This window comes from Phascolarctos cinereus, unplaced genomic scaffold (genome assembly GCF_003287225.1).
Source record: "Phascolarctos cinereus isolate Bilbo 61053 unplaced genomic scaffold, phaCin_HiC Scaffold_7;HRSCAF=346, whole genome shotgun sequence".
Classification (NCBI taxonomy): Eukaryota; Metazoa; Chordata; class Mammalia; order Diprotodontia; family Phascolarctidae; genus Phascolarctos; species Phascolarctos cinereus.
The window spans coordinates 14961185-14979202 of NW_027556180.1; the positions used below are offsets into that span (position 1 = coordinate 14961185).

At 40.5% G+C, this 18018-nt stretch overlaps 1 protein-coding gene across 1 annotated transcript in view; it reads right to left on the minus strand.

The window, feature by feature from the left end:
- Positions 1-18018, minus strand: part of DHX36 (DEAH-box helicase 36) — a 47399-nt gene that overhangs the window by 16753 nt on the left and 12628 nt on the right. The window contains 9 exon segments of the mRNA XM_020988926.2: positions 2460-2562; positions 3606-3707; positions 3709-3744; positions 4966-5047; positions 6854-7020; positions 7175-7249; positions 8002-8081; positions 11593-11763; positions 14809-14847. Of these exon segments, the coding sequence (XP_020844585.1) occupies positions 2460-2562; positions 3606-3707; positions 3709-3744; positions 4966-5047; positions 6854-7020; positions 7175-7249; positions 8002-8081; positions 11593-11763; positions 14809-14847 (855 nt within the window).

Genomic DNA, 18018 nt, shown 5'->3' on the forward strand with positions numbered 1-18018 from the left:
GGTCAGGCTCCAGTCCCCTATCCACTGTCCCTTCTAGTCAACTAAAATGCCTTCCTGCAGAAGGGCAGACAAAGCAGCCAAGCACGTATCCTTACTTTCCCATCACCTAGTCTCCTAATTTATTTGTTCCCCCTTTCCTGTAATATCTCTCTCTCACCAAAAACAAACCCCCCCCCACAAAAATATAAAGCATAGTTGTGATCGCTAATTATCTCTATAATCTTGCCACCTGAATATAATAAAATGATCAACTGCAAATTCCAGTTAACGGAATTTTTCTCCCTGCCCACAAATTTAGGGAAAAGGGCAAATGAAAAAAAGAAGATAAATAAAAGGTTCACTGAAGCACCTTAAAAAATACATCTAGATCAGAGGGAAACACAGACAAGCAAGACAACTCTAAAAGTAACACGGAATTGTATATGCTGTTTTAAAAAGCAAGCTGTATGTTCTACACGTTCAGTTCTGTTCTGCTTTGTATATGTAAATATTCTTCCCTCCCCTTCTTCCTCCTTTCCTCCCTCCCCATTTTGTCCATAAGTTGGTCTGTAAGTCAAAAGGGTACTTGGATAATGAGATAAGTTATCAGGGATCTGTCCTAAAAACAAACAAAAAAACCTATTTTCATTGGTGTACAATCAGCTTAATTATAGACCTATACACATTATATGATGGAAATCAATGAATAGCATATACAGAGTGGGTACTTTATAAGTATTTATGAAAACCAATACTGACTTTAAGGGGTAAAACATTCTCAAAAAATATTTAATTATGTTTGGTTCACTTATTAAGCCATGAAAAGTAGTGGGATGTGTATGTGTGTGTGTGCGCGCACAAGTACGCATTAGAAGGATCTCCAGCAGCACCATCACCACCCACCAAAAAGGTCTCCACGGAAGTCTTCCTCAGATGTTGTGATGAAGAACTGCCCCTGGATTCTCTCTCTCTCCTTCCTTCCTTCCTTCCTTTCTTTCTTTCTTCATTCGTTCATTCATTCATTTGCTTACTTACTTATTTATCTGGCAACTGGGGTTAAGTGACTTGCCCAGGATCACACAGCTAGTAAGTGTCAAGTATTTGGTCTGAGGCCGGATTTGAACTCAGGTCCTCCTAGCTTCAGGGCCAGTGCTCTATCCACTGTGCCACCTAGGGGCCCCTGCCCCTGGATTCTCAAAGGCTATGGCCAAAGTATCATTAACTCTGGCAGGTTCAGCACAGGCTGGAGAGGTTGCCAGGACGGCTTTTCAGTCACGCCAGAACCACCAGCAGCAGGCTGGTCACTAAGGAACGAAACTGTCGTGGCCGCACTCACTCATGAAACTGTTTACAAAGGCCTGGCCAGGTACAGCGTGCTCATGGGAAGACCCACTATCCTCTTCTGTCTCTGCTCTGCTGCTGACTCTCACGACTCTTCTACCCTTCCCAGCCTGGGGACTTTATCCCTAACCCCTTCTGAGCTATCTTTTACATGGTGTTTCTTCCATTAGAATGTAAACTCGCTGAAGACAAAGATTGTGGTTTTTTTGCTCGTGTCTAAACATAATGCCTGACACAGTGTGTACTGAACAGATGCTTTAGCTATCTAAATCTCTTGAAATATTGAAATAATATGATAATTAAAGGAAATATTTGCAGAAACTTTAGAGAGTGAAGAAAGCTGAACCAAAAAAAAAAAAGAAAGAAAGAAAGTAAAACCAAAAGAATAACTGAAAACATGAAAAGGTGAGAAATTTGGGCAAAACCAGGCAGCCAGTGCCGGCTCCAGAACACAGAAGTTAAGACATCTGGCAAAGTAAGAGAACTGCAGAACATTCCAAGGGCTATCAGTCACAATCATATTACACACATTTTTGCTGATTTTTTTTTAAATGAGAAGATACTGTGGGGGTCACTTATTGGAAAAGAAATATGTCAAAACAAAAATATTGTTAACATTTACAATAATGATGATATGCTGATTACAACATGATATTTCTTCATTAAAGTAGGTATCTACCATACTCCATTAGTAAAATTCTGGGTAGCCTAACTTTAATAACTGTATACTTGAAATTATTCATATTTCATGTCTCTAAAAATATTCAATAACTTATACTTTTCACTTATTTGAACTGGCTTTCTCTTTCCTGAGCTTATATTACTGACATTTTCAATTTTTACAGAAACATATCAAAAATCACTTCCTTCAGGGGCAGCTAGCTGGCTAGAGTGGATAGAGCACCAGCCCTGGATTCAGAAGGACCTGAGTTCAAATCCAGCCTCAGACATACAACACTTACTAGCTGTGTGACCCTGGGCAAGTCACTTAACCCCACTGCCTAGCCAAAAAAAAATTACTTCCTTCAACAGTTAGACATACATTTTAAAAATTCTTCAAATCTAAGAGAAGGGTTTTCACAAGTACTTTATCAAATAGCAACAAAACTGAAAATCAAGCTACAAAAGAATAAACTCACCTCTTCTTCCAAAACAATGTGTCGGATAAGTGCAACAATTAAATTCAGATCAACTTTGTCATCATCCATCATTTCTAAAATATCTATGGTAGTTGCTGAATACCTATTAGTGTTCAAAAGAAAGTTAAATTGCTTGAAATCCACAAAAGAAACTCCTGCTACAACGACATTTTAAGGATCACTGTCGTAAAACCAGTTTATAATCAGAGTAACTCCAGGATACTGAGCAGCAGACAGGGGCTGCTTGGCTTAGCGGACAAAATGCTGGACTTGCAGTCAGGAAAACCTGGGTTCCAATTCTACCTCTGACACTCACCGAGTAACCATGGGCAAGTCCCATGACCTGTCTGTGTCTGAAGGAGAGGTGGCCAGCCTTCCCACACCAAGACTTCCCCTTGCCACCACCTCCACCCCACCCAGCACAGACCCTTCGCACATCAGTATCTGAGAAGCACAAGAGCAGTTTTGTCATTCTACACTTGGGGGAACATGGCCTAATGCCATGAGCGTAGGACCAGAGGTGCTCAGTCCAAATCATGGCTCCATCCATCCCTTGCTACCTGTGAAAGCCCAGGTGAGTCCCAAAAGGACTCCCTTTCTTCCCACTAAAGAAAACTGGGAGAAGCAGAGTATGAAAACTGTGGAGAGGGACACAGGAGGTCTAACCTACAGATGGGGGAATCTCATGCTGGCCTAGAATCCTTAGAGCTCAGCAGAAAGGCCCAGGGAAATGGCCTCCTTCCTCCCTTTACGTTAACCAGCCTCTTCTGCCTCCCAGTCACTGCACTCTTGTGCCCAATGCACCCTAAATGCTTCCTTTGTGTTTCAGCTTATTGTGAAGAGCTGAAAAAAAAAAGGCAGATCAATGTAAACCAGCAACCAAGACATCTCAGAGTAGTTCCATCCCCAGACACATTAGGAATGTGCACAAATTTTTCTTATTTCCCTTAGGCCACAAGTGTGGGCTACAGCCTCCCATTAGGGATAGAACAGCCAGTGCTCCAAACTCCTGTAAGGACTTATGGCCAAATCTGGATGTGAACCAGCAAAGGCAGGCACGGCCGCTAGCCCTGCCCAGTCACAAGGGCACACAAACAACCATACTTCCTCTGGGACGCGGAAAGATGACCAAGAAGGAAAACTCACCTTCCTCGCAGCTGCCTCACATAGTCTGGCCAGCGTTCTTTATAAATTGCTTCCTTTTCTTCTTTTTCTGGTCTGTTTACGTGACCTTGCATAAAACCTCTTAAACTGGGGTTTGCGATCTACATTTTCTGGTATATACCTAAAACATAAACAAGAAATCTTAAATATTCAGACTTTAAAACTATTCCTTTCTGGTTTGCTCCATCTTCGGTCTTACTCTGAAGCCCCACTGTGTCAGAGAGGTGATCCTGGGTCATGGGGGAAGCCCGCACCAAAGAAAGACAAGCTCCGACTGGTCCTACACCAAGCTAAAAAGAACTCCGCTAGGGTCACGCACTTAGGCTCCAGACCTCGGTTCAAATCCTACACTCCAGGCAGCTAATGTCTGAGGTAACCTTGGCCAAGTAATGTAATTTCTCTTGGCCTTATTTGCCTCAACTATAAAAGGTGGGGGCTGGATTCAATGGTCCTTTTCCTATTGGTGTATCAGATAACTGTCCTAAGTCATTACCAAAAGATTAGCCAATGAATGAGAATGTAATCAAAATCAGTGAAAGTGGCAAAACCACGGAGCTTTGAAAAGCTGAATTTAAAGGAGCAGTACAAAAGTCTGAGGTTTATATTCAGGACTTCAAGTTTCATATTCAAGGTTCATATACAAGATACTAGAAGACACATAACTAGTTACTGAAATTACATTATTATAATTTTTACTGAATGTCTAACTAAAAAATAAAAACAAGCTATCATTTCCAAGCTCCCAAAATGCTAATTTTACATGTAAACATCGGGTACACTCATTAAAAACATTCTTATAAGGTCCCTCAAGAGCTGAAAAGCAGCTTTCATAATAAGGAAAAAATATTCTATTTAAAGCTAGCATCCTTCCCAGATGAAGCATTAAATGCTTAGTATACACCGTTAGATAGATGGCACCAGAAACTCAACGGCCCCTCCATCCAATATAACAACATAAGAGCATCAATATAATCTTTTATAAAACATCTGGTGTTGTCTCCTTTGGCATCACATTAAGACTCCTCTCTCCATCACGCTCCCTAACTCTGACATCTTAAGTAAAGAAGGCAGAAGATGGGGGGAACTTACTTTCTTTGGCTGGCAGAAGGAGAATCCAGGACACAATTCTTCATCTGCCACCTGCTGATCTTTTCAAACAGTACCCCTCAAATGTGTCCTGTCACTTCTACTTATAACACAGGGTATTTAATGGGAAGTATTGATGTCAATGTTAAGGAGTGCTTTAGTTTTTAACTAAGAAGCTGGTTTAAAAAGAATGATCTTCGTTTTAAGCAGTAAATCTGCTGCTACTTGAATCTCTCCCTTCTAGAAATCTACTCACCTTATTTTTTCAATTACATCTTCTAAAAGATACTCAGCAACAGGGAATGTAAAACCAGGTATGTGAATCATGGGACTATGATCTGTTAAAAAAAAAAAAGGACAAAACACACATTGACCTTTTCAAAATCCACGTTATAAATGGGGTACAAAAACAGATGGAAGAATCTTCATTCTTTTCTCATGTCCCAAGGCACATCTGATAGATTGAAAAAGAGCACAAACCTTTGTATTTTAATAATAGCTATCACTTATATAGTGTTTACTATGTGCCTCACACTGGGCTAAGTGCTGTACAAATTGCATTTCACTAGATCTCTCCTCACAATAGCCCTGGGAAGGAGTTGCTGCTATTATCCTAATTTTACAGGTGAAGGAACTGAGGCAAACAGAGGTGATGTGAGTTACCTAAGGTCACCCAGCTATTAAGTGCCTGAGGCTGGATTTGAACTCTGATCTTCCTGACTCCAGGCCCAGGGGTGAACTATGGCACCACTTAGCTGTGTTTAAGAAGATATATTTCACCCAAATTAACCCACTTTCCTACTTCTAGAACGAAATAACCTTCATTGCAGTCCTCCAAACCATTCAGAAATATCAGAAGGTAAAGAATTTAGCATCTTGTTAGGCATTAATCAAACACTGCTAAATCCTATTAAGGTCATCTTATTATGCCACTTCATATAAAATAAAAGATTGGGGAAACGGACATTAAGGCCAGGAGCTACCAGCTGCTATTATTTTCCATTAAGTTCAATGCTTTGGCGAAGAAGAATTCTGTCCGCAAAACGCCTCTTGCTCCTGAGCACATCCCAAACCTGGCCAGTGACAGGAAAGAACCAGCGCAAACACCAGCACTAGAAGAATCAATGAAACAAGTACCTGGCCCCAGATGTGGGTGTGTTTCTGAACCCACTGATGGCCCCTCAACTGGCCTGGATGGAGACAGGCAGAGACGCAACACATTCTTAACTACCTACAGACTGAGGCTAGGAAGACACACAATCCATCACCGATTCGGCCATTTACAGAATGCCGGCCCTGTGCCCAGCCACTGTCACAGGAGACACACATGCATAATTCCTGCTCTCAAAGCTAGTGCTGGGGCCTACACCAGAGAGGCCTCTCCTCTGAGCTTTCATTTTAGGAGGAGCGACCCATGGAGGCTTCCTCATAATGCTCTTGGATAGATGACCCGAGATAGCAGGCTGAAGGGGAAGCCCTCATCACGGCAGATATGCATTTCAAAAAGTTCTTGAGTAAACCTGTTCCTCTAAACTTGAGGACTCGCATTTTCCCCAATTTTATCATAGATCTTCTTGAAGAACTGCCATGGTGTCTGCCATATGCCTATCTGAAAGGTTTAGCTTCCTTTTCAAGGCACTAAGAGACAGAACTAATCAAATACACAAACATAACTATCTAAAGGCAGAAAGGACTGATGGGAAACTTCTCTTCCCATGGGATTTCAGAAAAACTCCTTCCAGGTGAGGTGATGAGAACACATCAACAAAAATCAAATCCAAAGACACGGGTTCAATGATCTAAAACCTTTTCACATTTCCCCCCCGCAATTCTGCTAGCAGTTTCTAAATGTCTTTTTATTCATCATCAATAGCAAATTTTGAAACTTTACTTTCTAGGATGTTTAAATGAAAAAATGCTTTTCTTTCTACTTACACTCTTATACAAATCTCTACCTTGAAAAACCAGCAATTTTGGAAGTAACCCCGCTTAAAAAAAAAAAAATCACACTGTCATTGTGTGTGTATGCAAAATATAACATTTAATCAAATACTTTGTAAAAAACTAGAAATTTCAGTATTGAAAACAGCCTTTAAACATTTTAAACACTTTCCACAGAAGTAAATTGGAAATATCACACCCACCAAAATATTCCGAAAACTTCTCAGCATTCAAAGTTGCACTCATCAGAATTACTTTCAGGTCAGGTCGAAAGTTTAGAAGATCTTTAATAACAGTCATTAAAACATCTGACTGCAGATTCCTTTCATGGATTTCATCAAGCACAATGTGACTAACACTGGATAACTGCCTAAAACAGAAGTGCAAAATGTATAACTCATCTTCCACAGAACATTTTATAACAACAAAGGCACTGGAAATTAAGTGCAATAATTAGTACCAATTCAATAATTAAATCTTGAGAAACAACAGTCACTACTTGGCCGTAGAAGAAATATACTTACGGATCTGACTGGAGCCACTGAAGGATGATTCCTGTTGTACAGTACAAAATGGAACCTTGTTTCCTTGGCAACCGGCTGGGAACGGGAGAAAGGGTGATGCATTAGACATCTCCAATTGTCTCTTCCGACCTGTATTAGGTACACGATGGCTAAACAACAGAATATATAACTGCCAGAATATTTCTATGACAGAACTAACTCTCCAAATACAATTTTTGTCAGACACGAGAACTCTTTCATTTCTTTTGTTTTTGTGTTTTTTTTAAATTTTATTAATTTATTTTGATTTATCAATAATCACTTCCATATGCTTTTGAGTTTAAAATTCTTCTCCCCCTTCCTCCCCACCACCCTCTCCAAGACGGTGCACAATCTGATATAGGCTATACATTTACATTCCTATTAAACATATTTTCATATTAGTGGTATTTTAAGTAAAAAATAAAACCAATAGGAGGAACCATCAGAAAGAGGGAATAAAACTCAACAGAAGAGAAAAAAATAGCGATTCAACTTCCATAGTTCTTTCTTTGGATGTGGACAGCATTTTCCATCACGAGGCCTTTGGAGATGTCTTAGATCCTTGTATTGCTGGGAAGGGTTAAGTTTATCAATATTAGTCATCGCACAACGTGGCTGTTATTGTGTACAACATTCTCTTGGTTCTGCTCACTTCACTCAGCATCAGACCATACAAGTGTTTCTAGGTTTTTCTGAAGTCAGCCTGTTCATCATTTCTTATAGTGCAACAGCAGACTGAAGGCACTTCCTGTGGCTTGCATGCACTACGTGCATGGATCACAAATATAGTCTTAAAGCCCCCTTACCTCTGGAGGCGAATCTGGTACCCGGTACTGTGGCCATTGCCACACAGCTCTGCTCTCTCTGCGGCCACTCTCTCTGCAACCTTAAATTCAAACATAATCATTAGTGACATACAGTGACCTCCAAAGGGATGTCAATGAGGACTTCAGACTTGGTGGAAAAGTATATATATCTGAGTCAGACTTCCAGATAGATCTGATTTTCTAAAAAAGTCCTCAAAAATTCACAAAAGCTATCACCAACACTTCCCAGTCCGAACCAATGTAGCTCATGTCAATGGGCATTAGTATAGGGTGAATACAAGTATCACAGGCCAAAAAGTTAATTTTATGAAAAATCTAAACTTGCTTATGATCTGATTCTTAAGTCTAGAAAAAAAATTATGCCCTTTGTCTATAAGCCCAAGCTAATTTGCTGAGGTATTCTATGGACAACCATAGAACATAGGGTTGATAAGTAACCTCAATCTAAAACTAATAACAAATATCAGGGGGAAAAACATATTTACCTAGAGAAAGGGCTCTTGCGCACATCAAGTCATCATGACAGCTTCATGGATTTGATGAAGAATGAAAGCCAAATTTCAATAGATATGCTGCAATTTGTTTAAAAAATATAAATTTTTGTTGTGAATGGTGCTCTATTTTTAAAATTATAGATATGCACACATATGTATATACATGTGTATAAAATGGATATGTGTGAAAGAAATAAGAACACAAAATCCCGTAAGACCTGTAAGTCTGTGCTTTATAAAAGAATATTGTGATATCTGTATTTCAGTATAATTTGTTTCCTTTGTAATCCTACAACTCTTATTTTATTCATTTAAAAACAGAATTCCAAGGAGTGGGCCAGAGGCTGCCCCAGTAAGAAGCCCTGCTTTCAAAGACAGGACCTGCCCGCTTCTGGAGACCTGCAGACTGTCAGCTTGACTCGCTGTGGAGACAAGAGGTGCCGGATGCCGCCTACAGAGGAATCGGTCCGAACAAGGAAAGGCCCCTCTTCTCCAGGGCTAACATGGCAGCCAGCCACAGGCCAGGTAAACAGACCTTTTCCCATTAGTGCTCTAATGGACATTAACTGAGAGAAACCAAGTAAAACCTTGGCTGCCCAGAGCTTGAGGAAAGAGTTGTTCTAGAAAGGCACATTGTCATGTTAGCCAAAGACTTACCTTTTTCAGTTGTCAAGACTGACTTTTAACAATTTTCAAAAACCTTAGTGAAAATGGATTACATGTTTCAACACCTTCCAAAATTAAGTATCCCAGCCATAAGTTAACTCTTTCTTGATGACTACTGGTCATAATCACAAACAGTAACAGATTTGGGAGATTTTGCCAGGGCCTACTAAGGTAGGCAGGAATACGTGTCCCAATGCCAAAAGGACTCACACTGCTGTGGTCTGAGGGCTCTTTTATGTTCCTTTTACAGTTTTTCTGCCTCCTTGTCTTGCTTTAAAATTTACATTCTTGTTACTCTAATGTATGCGCAAATCTGTAACAGCCCCTCTCTTGGGCACCACATAACCAAGTTGGACATGACTAATAACTGGGACTTGGGGTTTCAACTTGTTTCCTCGTTCTCAGCTGCGTTGTGAATAGGTGAAATTAGCATATGGCCCAGTGAAATAATTATATATAGTATACAGGAAAGGTCTGACTGCACACTGATGTTAGTATCAGCGGCAAAAATGAAGGCGCTAAGACGTCCCAACAGGATAGAAGTAGTTGGGGTTTAAAACTTCAAAGCACCCAAGACATATCCCCCTCCCTCTCCTTTTGCTACTTCACATGTCACTGATCTGCTGAAGCATGGTAACCTCAAAAAGGCCTCAACGTCACCTTGGCCATGGTACTCTTTTGTCACTTTATGGAAGGGAGAAGACTGCAAGTGCAAGATTTTGTTTTTTGTTGTTTTAACCTGCATAAATCTAACTATATTAGAGGAGAAATGATTAGTTTCTCATCATTTTGCTTCTAGATTTTATTTCCAAGCACGCAGTATAGTGTTCCCAATTTTTGCTACAAACACACCTAAAAGTGGATTGTCCCCAAATCAAATAAAGCAGACAGGTTTGAAATCAGAAGGCACGTTGTAATCTGGGTTCTTCTACTCATTAGCTGTATGACCTCATGTATGTCACTTAACAAACATCTCTAGTTCCTGGCTCTGAAATCTGATCATTAGGTGGAGAAGATGGCCTCTGTGGTTCTTTTCAACAACAACAAAAAATGCTACAAGTCCAAAATCAGTTATGTAAATATCATTAAAGCAAAAATAAAGATCTATAAACTAAAGAAAAGGAAAAATTCTAAAAGTCTAAAAAAAGGCATCACTATGCATACTATATACATTGATGATATGATATTCTTTCAAGCTCTTCATTCTATAGTCCCATAAGTAGGTCCCAATGTAGTTATTAAAAGTATTTACGGTACATAAAAAAAATACTATAAATAACTATAAGTAACCTGACTTAAAACTAACTGGCTAATAGTAAGATATATCAAGCATTCAGTTAATGATATTAATGTCAGCATTCTTTCATTTATAAAGGCTCTTGGAAAATGTCTTTTAAAAGAAGCCTTTTTAAAGAGAGCTCTCATTAAGTTGGAAAGGATATTTTTCCCCCCAAAAGCCCTAAAAATTGTTCTACTGATCTCTGAGACATCTGTAAGTATCTGAATGACTATCATGTAGACAATGGTTAGAAATGGGCAGGGGGAGGGGCAATGCACAGAATTCACACAGAGGCAAACAAACACAGGCTCAATGTCCAAAGGGAATGAATGCACTGCCCTGGAAGGGAACCAGGGCCCTTCTCACTGGAGGGTTTCCAGGACAGGGCAGATGAGTCTTTGCATAGCGTGCTGTAGCAAAAATTCCTTTTTAGGTACAAGCTGGATCAGCCACATCTAAATGTAAAACTCTGGGATTCTAAGCTCCACTTCTCCACCATCACCCTTTCTCGCAGTTAGATGTGCCTGTAAGTCAACTCTATCAAAGGAGTACATAAGCAATGTCAACTGAATGGAGCCCTAGCAAAAGGCAGAGGCCGCTTGTAGTTTATTAGGAATTTCATAAAATGTACTGTAATAGGCACATCATAAATTTAATAACATATAACCCAATATTTGTTTATTATAAATAAAAGATTTATCTTTTATTCAAAAATATGAAACCAGAGTGATTTTTTTGCAGTCTTTCTAAGTTCAATTTTCACCACCAAATATCTAGTACCTGCTTGTTTTTTGTGGCAGGGTGAAGGTCAAATTCTTGGCAAGCTCCCTGGGGTGTGGGGTTGGTGGGAGGGCTCCAGATCTGTGACTTCATCCCTAGACCTCTGAAAATCAGTGCCTGTTCCACACATTCCAGTCTCAGCAATCTGCCTGGGGCACTGAGAGGTTGAATGCCTTGCCAGGACTTGCATCAGGTCACTGTGACTCTGAGGCTGGCTCTCTGCCTATCACACCATACGGTCTCTTCCAAAACGACCTCCACCTCACCAGCAGTTAGTGGTTTTGGAGACTTTTTCACAAGGAGAACAGAAGGATCTTGCCATAAGGTATTTTAAAATGGGACATTACTTACTGAAATGGCACTGATTCTTCTTGGCTGCGTACACACCACCCGGCAGGTGGATCCTTTTCCTCTTTCGATAAAGTCGTCTAGAATGAACTGAGTAACTTGGGTGGTTTTCCCACAACCAGTCTCGCCACTTATGACAGTGACCTGATTGTTATTTATCACATTTACCAATTCCTATTTAAAACAGAGGTAGGAAAAAAGAGGAAACAGTAAGTACAGGCCTTTGCTCTATGACAGAGAGCACAATCCAACAGTTAAAATGTCACTGTCAATTGAAGCTAATGTAATTTCAGAAGAACCATTAGTGCAGAAACTAATTCCGTTCTCTCGAGATGATTTCTCCAGGCACCTCCAGATCACCAGAGGGTATATGGTCAGAGCAGTCACATGAAACTGCAAGGGGCTCCTAAGGCAGCTCCTGGGGTGAAGAAGCATTCTGGGAGCACCTGCTCTGTCCCTGCACTGGGGCCTCAATTCCTCAGACAGGACAGATTAGAAGCAGCCAATTAAAAGGAGGCTAGCCAGCAGAAGCCAGGCAGGCTGACAGTGCTAAGAAGTGACGGCTGCAAGTGAATGAGATCAGAGAACACCCAGACTACGTAAAACTGAGCATCAAGAGCGAAATGGCACAGGACCCTAAAGTGTAGAGAAAGCACCCCAGGGAATCAGTGAATTACAGTGAAGTACAATAATGGTGCTCGTTTCAAGGAAAACTTAGGTATGTTCAGTGGCTGCATATTTAGAAAGATTTCCACACAGAATAATTAAAAATAATAACAAAAAAAAAATGTAGGATGCTTTACCTGGGAAATTTACTTAATAAATTGGCACTGCTGTGCAAAATAAGCTGGAGCAGACCACCAAAATAATTCACAGACTGCTGTTTATATGCCAAATGTTCTACCCTTTTAAAAGCCCAATTGTTCAATGTCAAATAGAGGTACATCTCTTAAACAGAGCAGTATGTCTGGAAAAAAAAATTTCTTTAAGTCTTTAGATTCGTTATGGAATAAAAGTCATTACAGGAGAAAAGCGTAACTTGTTTGTGAAATAACTATTCCTTTTTGTCCCATTCTAAACTGTTTACTACTCTAACAAAGTTCCTGTTGGCAAAAAGGTCATAGCCTAACCCCTCCGCAAAGTCCGTACCAACATTAGCTCCTCAGGCAGATACAGACTTTCTGGGAGATTTCTGTTAGTTAGGGAGGTCAACAGTGAAAGAGGACTTCATCGACGTCTGCCCAAAATGTAAGACACATGAAAAAGAGGCCAGAAGAGCTGCTTAGTTAGGCTCCCATGAGTCCCTGGGGAGCTAACAGAGTATGAGGACCCCAGGGGAAGGCTTGATTAACAGCCATGGGAAGGAAGGCTATGCAGAAAACCAGGACCACTGTCTGTTCCCCTAAAACAAATGAGAGGGTGTGTGTATACACATGTACATATGTCTACACCTGTCTGCATCTCTTTCTTTTACAGACTGTTCTAAAGGCACAGAACCAGCATTTGTCTAGCTCTTACTATGTGCCAGGCACTGTGCAAAACAAAGCGTGTAACTTCACAGACATCACCCCATCTGATCCTCCCAGTGACCCTGCAAGGTCAATGATCCCATTAACCCTGTGATTATTTTCTTTGTTGATACTGGAGTGGTTTGCCATTTCCTTGTCTATCTCATTTTATAGATGAGGAAACAGAGGTAAACAGTTAAGTGACTTGCCCAGCTCAAAAGTTTCTGAGGTCAAATTTGAACTCAGGTCCAGCCCAAGCGCTCTATCTACTGCACCACCTAGCTGCCCTCATTATTTTCTTTAGGTTTAGGTTTGTGGCAAAGGGGGAAAAAAAAGAGGGCACATGCACCAACACACAAGCTTGCAGGCAGGCACAATGATCAGTGTGCATGCTAGAAAATGGGCCACTTCCTGCTCCTCCCCAGGTTCCGGGAGAATGGCTCCAAGCCTCAAGACACTTCCTAAAAGCTGGACAATGCTGCGCTCTGCACAGCTCCTGCCCATTAACTCCCCGCACTTCCTGCTCATCTTACTCCCAGAGCAGCCACACGTGGTGGGGGTCTGTGTACTGGCGCCCTCTCGGTGCTGACTTCCTGGCCCTGGGATTCTGCTCAAATGACAGCTGTTTGTCAGTATTTCTAAACATTTGTGAAGCAAAAGGCTGATGCTGGAGGGATGGCTGCTCTGTTTTTCTAAATGTCCAACTACTTCATTATTCATGTGAAAGGGAAAATGTTCTGACATCATTTTTTCCAGATAATACTGGGTTTTCACTACTTGTTTTCAAGTGCTAACTGCCCTACTTCTTTGACGAGTTCTAAGCTATGCCTGTGTTCAACCTTTACGCCAGCTGTCTTCAAATTCAAGTTTATATTCTTTGTTCAAAATCAATCAATCAAGCAATCAATCTAGTGCCACCTGCAATGCTGGAAACCAGGGTACCCACCTGGCTGATGTGAACCACTGCAGCCAGAATTGACCAGTTTGATACTGGCAAACACTTTTGTATACAATACTAAAGAACGTAAATGTTCTGATTCGTGTTTTAAAGTAAGTGTAGTTCAAATTGTGTGTGTGTGGAGAGAGGGAGGGAGGGACAAAGAAAAAGAGAGAGAGGGAGAGGGAGGGAGGGAGAGGGAGAGAGGGAGAGAGAGAAAGAGAGAGGGGGAGAGAGAAAGGGAGGGAGGGAGGGAGGGAGAGAGGGAGAGAGGGAGAGAGGGAGAGAGGGAGGGAGAGGAGAGAGAGAGAGAGAGAGAGAGAAGAGAGAGAGAGAGAGAGAGAGAGAGAGGGGAGAGGGAGGGAGACACAGAGAGAGAGAGAGGGAGGGAGGGAGAGAGAGAGAGAGAGAGAGAGAGAGAGAGAGAGAGAAAAGCAGACTCAACATTATTGATCTGGAATTCTCCAGAAACTAATTATAGTACACAGTTAATTGCTGAGCTCTAATACAACCGACCATTTAAAACTGAACGTTTTGTTGTTTTATAACAATGTCAGTTGTTAAACCTAAACATCTGGGATAAAACAAGAATTGTACATAGACCTCAATGCAAAGTCAACAGCTATATTGGAGTTAAATTATTTTAACACATAATTTTATTTAATGAAAGAGAATCTTATTAGCAAAAGGCTCTATAATCTCACATCAATTCTTGTTGATGTTCTAATTTTTAAAAAAAGACTTCGTAAATTAAACGTGTAGTAAACAATTTACCTTTTGCATTCCATATGAGGGCAGCTTCTCCCGGAAATGCTGAAATGATAACACAACAAATGTAGCTTAAAAAATACAACCAAAGCAACCTAAATAGAGCATGACAAAAACAAACTGGAATACACAGGAAAATTTAAGCCACAGAGCTTTTGTAACAAGAGGTTAAGTCTAACAAAGTAATCCTTAAAGAAAGAAGCAGTCTCATTAACACAAACAACAGTCAACACCAGTACATGCCAGGATGACAAAGATGTGGACAGCTCCTTGAGGCTACCACTATTCGACCTGTCCTCAATCCCATTCCCACAGTACCCAGTTTTTATTCCACTCCTAGATAAACCGTGGTACAAGGGAAGGCCGCTGAGATCTGAAGCCAGAGCATCTATCTGCAGTGGGAGCCTCCAATCTGCCTTGGTGACCGGGGGCAAGCCCCTTCATCTCTCTGGGCGTGTTTCCTTATTTGTTAAATGAGGGAGGTAGATTAGAAGAGCTTGAAGGCCCTCTCTAGATCAAAATATCTGATCTGTACCATTTTATTTCCGATTATCTTCCATTTTCCCCAACTATTCTATAATCTAGTTCTAATTCTGCGATGTCTCTAGAATGTGGTTTATGACCAAAATCCTCACACTATGGTTTGTATATAATAGTAGCTCTATGGTTAGATTTTTCAAAAACACATGTATGTGCATACATACACACATTTCTTAAGCTATTTTTAAAAATTTAAAAATAAATATATATATATGGCTAACACTATATATATACATATATACATATATGTATATATATATATGTATGTGTGTCTGTGTGTACAGACACACAGAGATATAGCCATAATTACATACATCCTCACTATCTATACCTAGATATACTTTAAAATACAGCCACACATAGACGTGTATGTATGTCTACAAGCCTGCATACAGACATGCAGAGATTCTAATTAGAGCACCGCGTTGCAGGCCCCAGTCCAGCACTTATAATTATAAGCCTTTGAGCAAATCCTGTACATCTCTGTGCCGCAGTTTCCTCATGTGTAAAATGAATAAGCTAAACCAGATGATCTCTAAGGGCCTTTCCATTCAACATTGTGTGATCTGCCAAACCTGGCTACTTTTGTTAATAGGATAAAACAAGAACAAATCTCTTTCATGTTGTTTCCTCACTATTTTGAATATTTTTCAAAAACCATGCTTCTCATTAACAGGGATGGCTTCACAATAGTCAGTCAACTACCCCTGAAAGCCCCCGGGGTGACGCAGGTTAAATTTTTGCCACCAGTGCTTACAGTAGACAACGGATCTGAGAACGGCTCTCTCAATGTCTGAGTCATGACTTAAGATCCCTAACTAGAGGTGGAGTAACCCCTAACAAGGGCTGCTGAGAATGCATTTGCCTTGTTGTGATAATTGACTCAAGAGAGCTTTAAACTGAAAAATGAAAGGGGAACGACAGTCAATTTAGAGTCAACATGCTGCACATAAACATTCAGTATCATAAGGAATAGCTGCAATCTAGGAACAACCATACAGCTGTTAGCCATTCATAAGATACAAAATCTAAGAAAGGATTAAATAACCACCACCTTTCACCACTCTCGCCTTGGCCTCACAGATCATACATAAATGCACCAAGTGTGGGTAACAAACAAGATAAACTAGAGATCCTAATGCAATCACACAAATTCAACCGCATGGGAATCAATGAGATTGGGGAGATAAAAGCTGTGCCTTAACACGGACTCTGGAGAGTTATCAGATTACGTAAAATGAAGGGTAGAGAATCACTATATACATAAAACTGTGTGAAGAAACATGGCAGCCAGAAGAGAGGAACATGGTGGACGGCAGGTGTATGAAGACCAATGGCACAATGAAGGGAGTGAAGCAATGTTATCACTGCAGTGCATTACATACATAGGACCTAAATAGAAATAGAGCAGAGAGCACGTCGGAGGCAAGGAACAGCACCAAAGCGTTAAGCAATTGCCTTCAGTCAGCTCTTCTGAAGCTCTCTCTGCCAAAAGTAGAGCAAGTCCATGATTTCTCACCTGATTAAAGGTGGAGGAAATCAACAATGGAAAACTCATACTGGATCCAATTCTCAAAAACAAGAAGAAACATCTCCTGGAAGAGAAATAAATGGCAGGAGCCTTGGGAAAGACTGCATACTCCACCTGGGAATTTCTGATAGGGAAGGAAAGGGAAACTGAGAACACTCTGACATACACCTCAGATTTTGTGAAAACAAAGGGTCCAGAAGAAAACATACACGAGAACCTGCAGACTAAATTCTACAGGGTAAGTCTAAATCAGTCTAGGAAGAACAGAATCAAATTCTTGATCCAAAGAAAAACAATTTTGATGAGAAAAGAAAAAGAAAAGCTGTCCAGAGAAACCAAGGAGAACTCACAAGACAAGCCAACTTCAATATTTAAAAGCACATGTCAAAGAGGCGAGCACAAGCAACAGAAGATGCATATGAAAACATGGCCTTATCCTATAAGAACAGTGTCAGGAATTCTTGAGTTACAAATAAAATAGGGCCACGAAGGAAAAAAATGATAAAAGGGCTGTTTTTTAAAACTCTCTTGGGACAGGCCCAAGGAAGAGAAGGCAGTAGATGAGGCCTGCGATGAGGACAACAGGGAGAAGATGGAACGGCCCAACTTATTTGTGCTTACTCTCTCTGTCAAAGAGAATGATTTTTTGGAGAGAAATGACAGAATATCAATAAAGAAGAAGGTAGTATACCTAGCAACCTTGGATGAGCTTAAGTCAACTGGTCCACGTGAATTGCCTCCAGAGGTCCTGAAAAACCAGAGATCACAGCTGAGCAACTGACCACCGTCTCTGAAAGACTGGAAAATGGCACATGCAGCAAGATCATAAGGGCAAATGCCATCTCAATTTTCCAAAAAAGAGAGGCAAAGAGGAAGAAGGGAGCCTCAAATCTGCTAATTCTAAGGGACTGAGCCAAGTTTCTGTTACGGACAAAATTCTAGAATATAGTCTATTGAAAGGAGAGCTAGTAAATATTTAAAGAAGAAAGGAGTCATCACAACAGCCAGCCTCACCACAAATAGATCACCCCAAACTAACCTATTCTCTTTTTTTAGCTTCTAGACTGGTAAATCCAAGGAAAGCTGTGAACAGTTTTATCTATATTTCAGCAAAAGGACATGACAAAATCTCATATTGTTCTTTT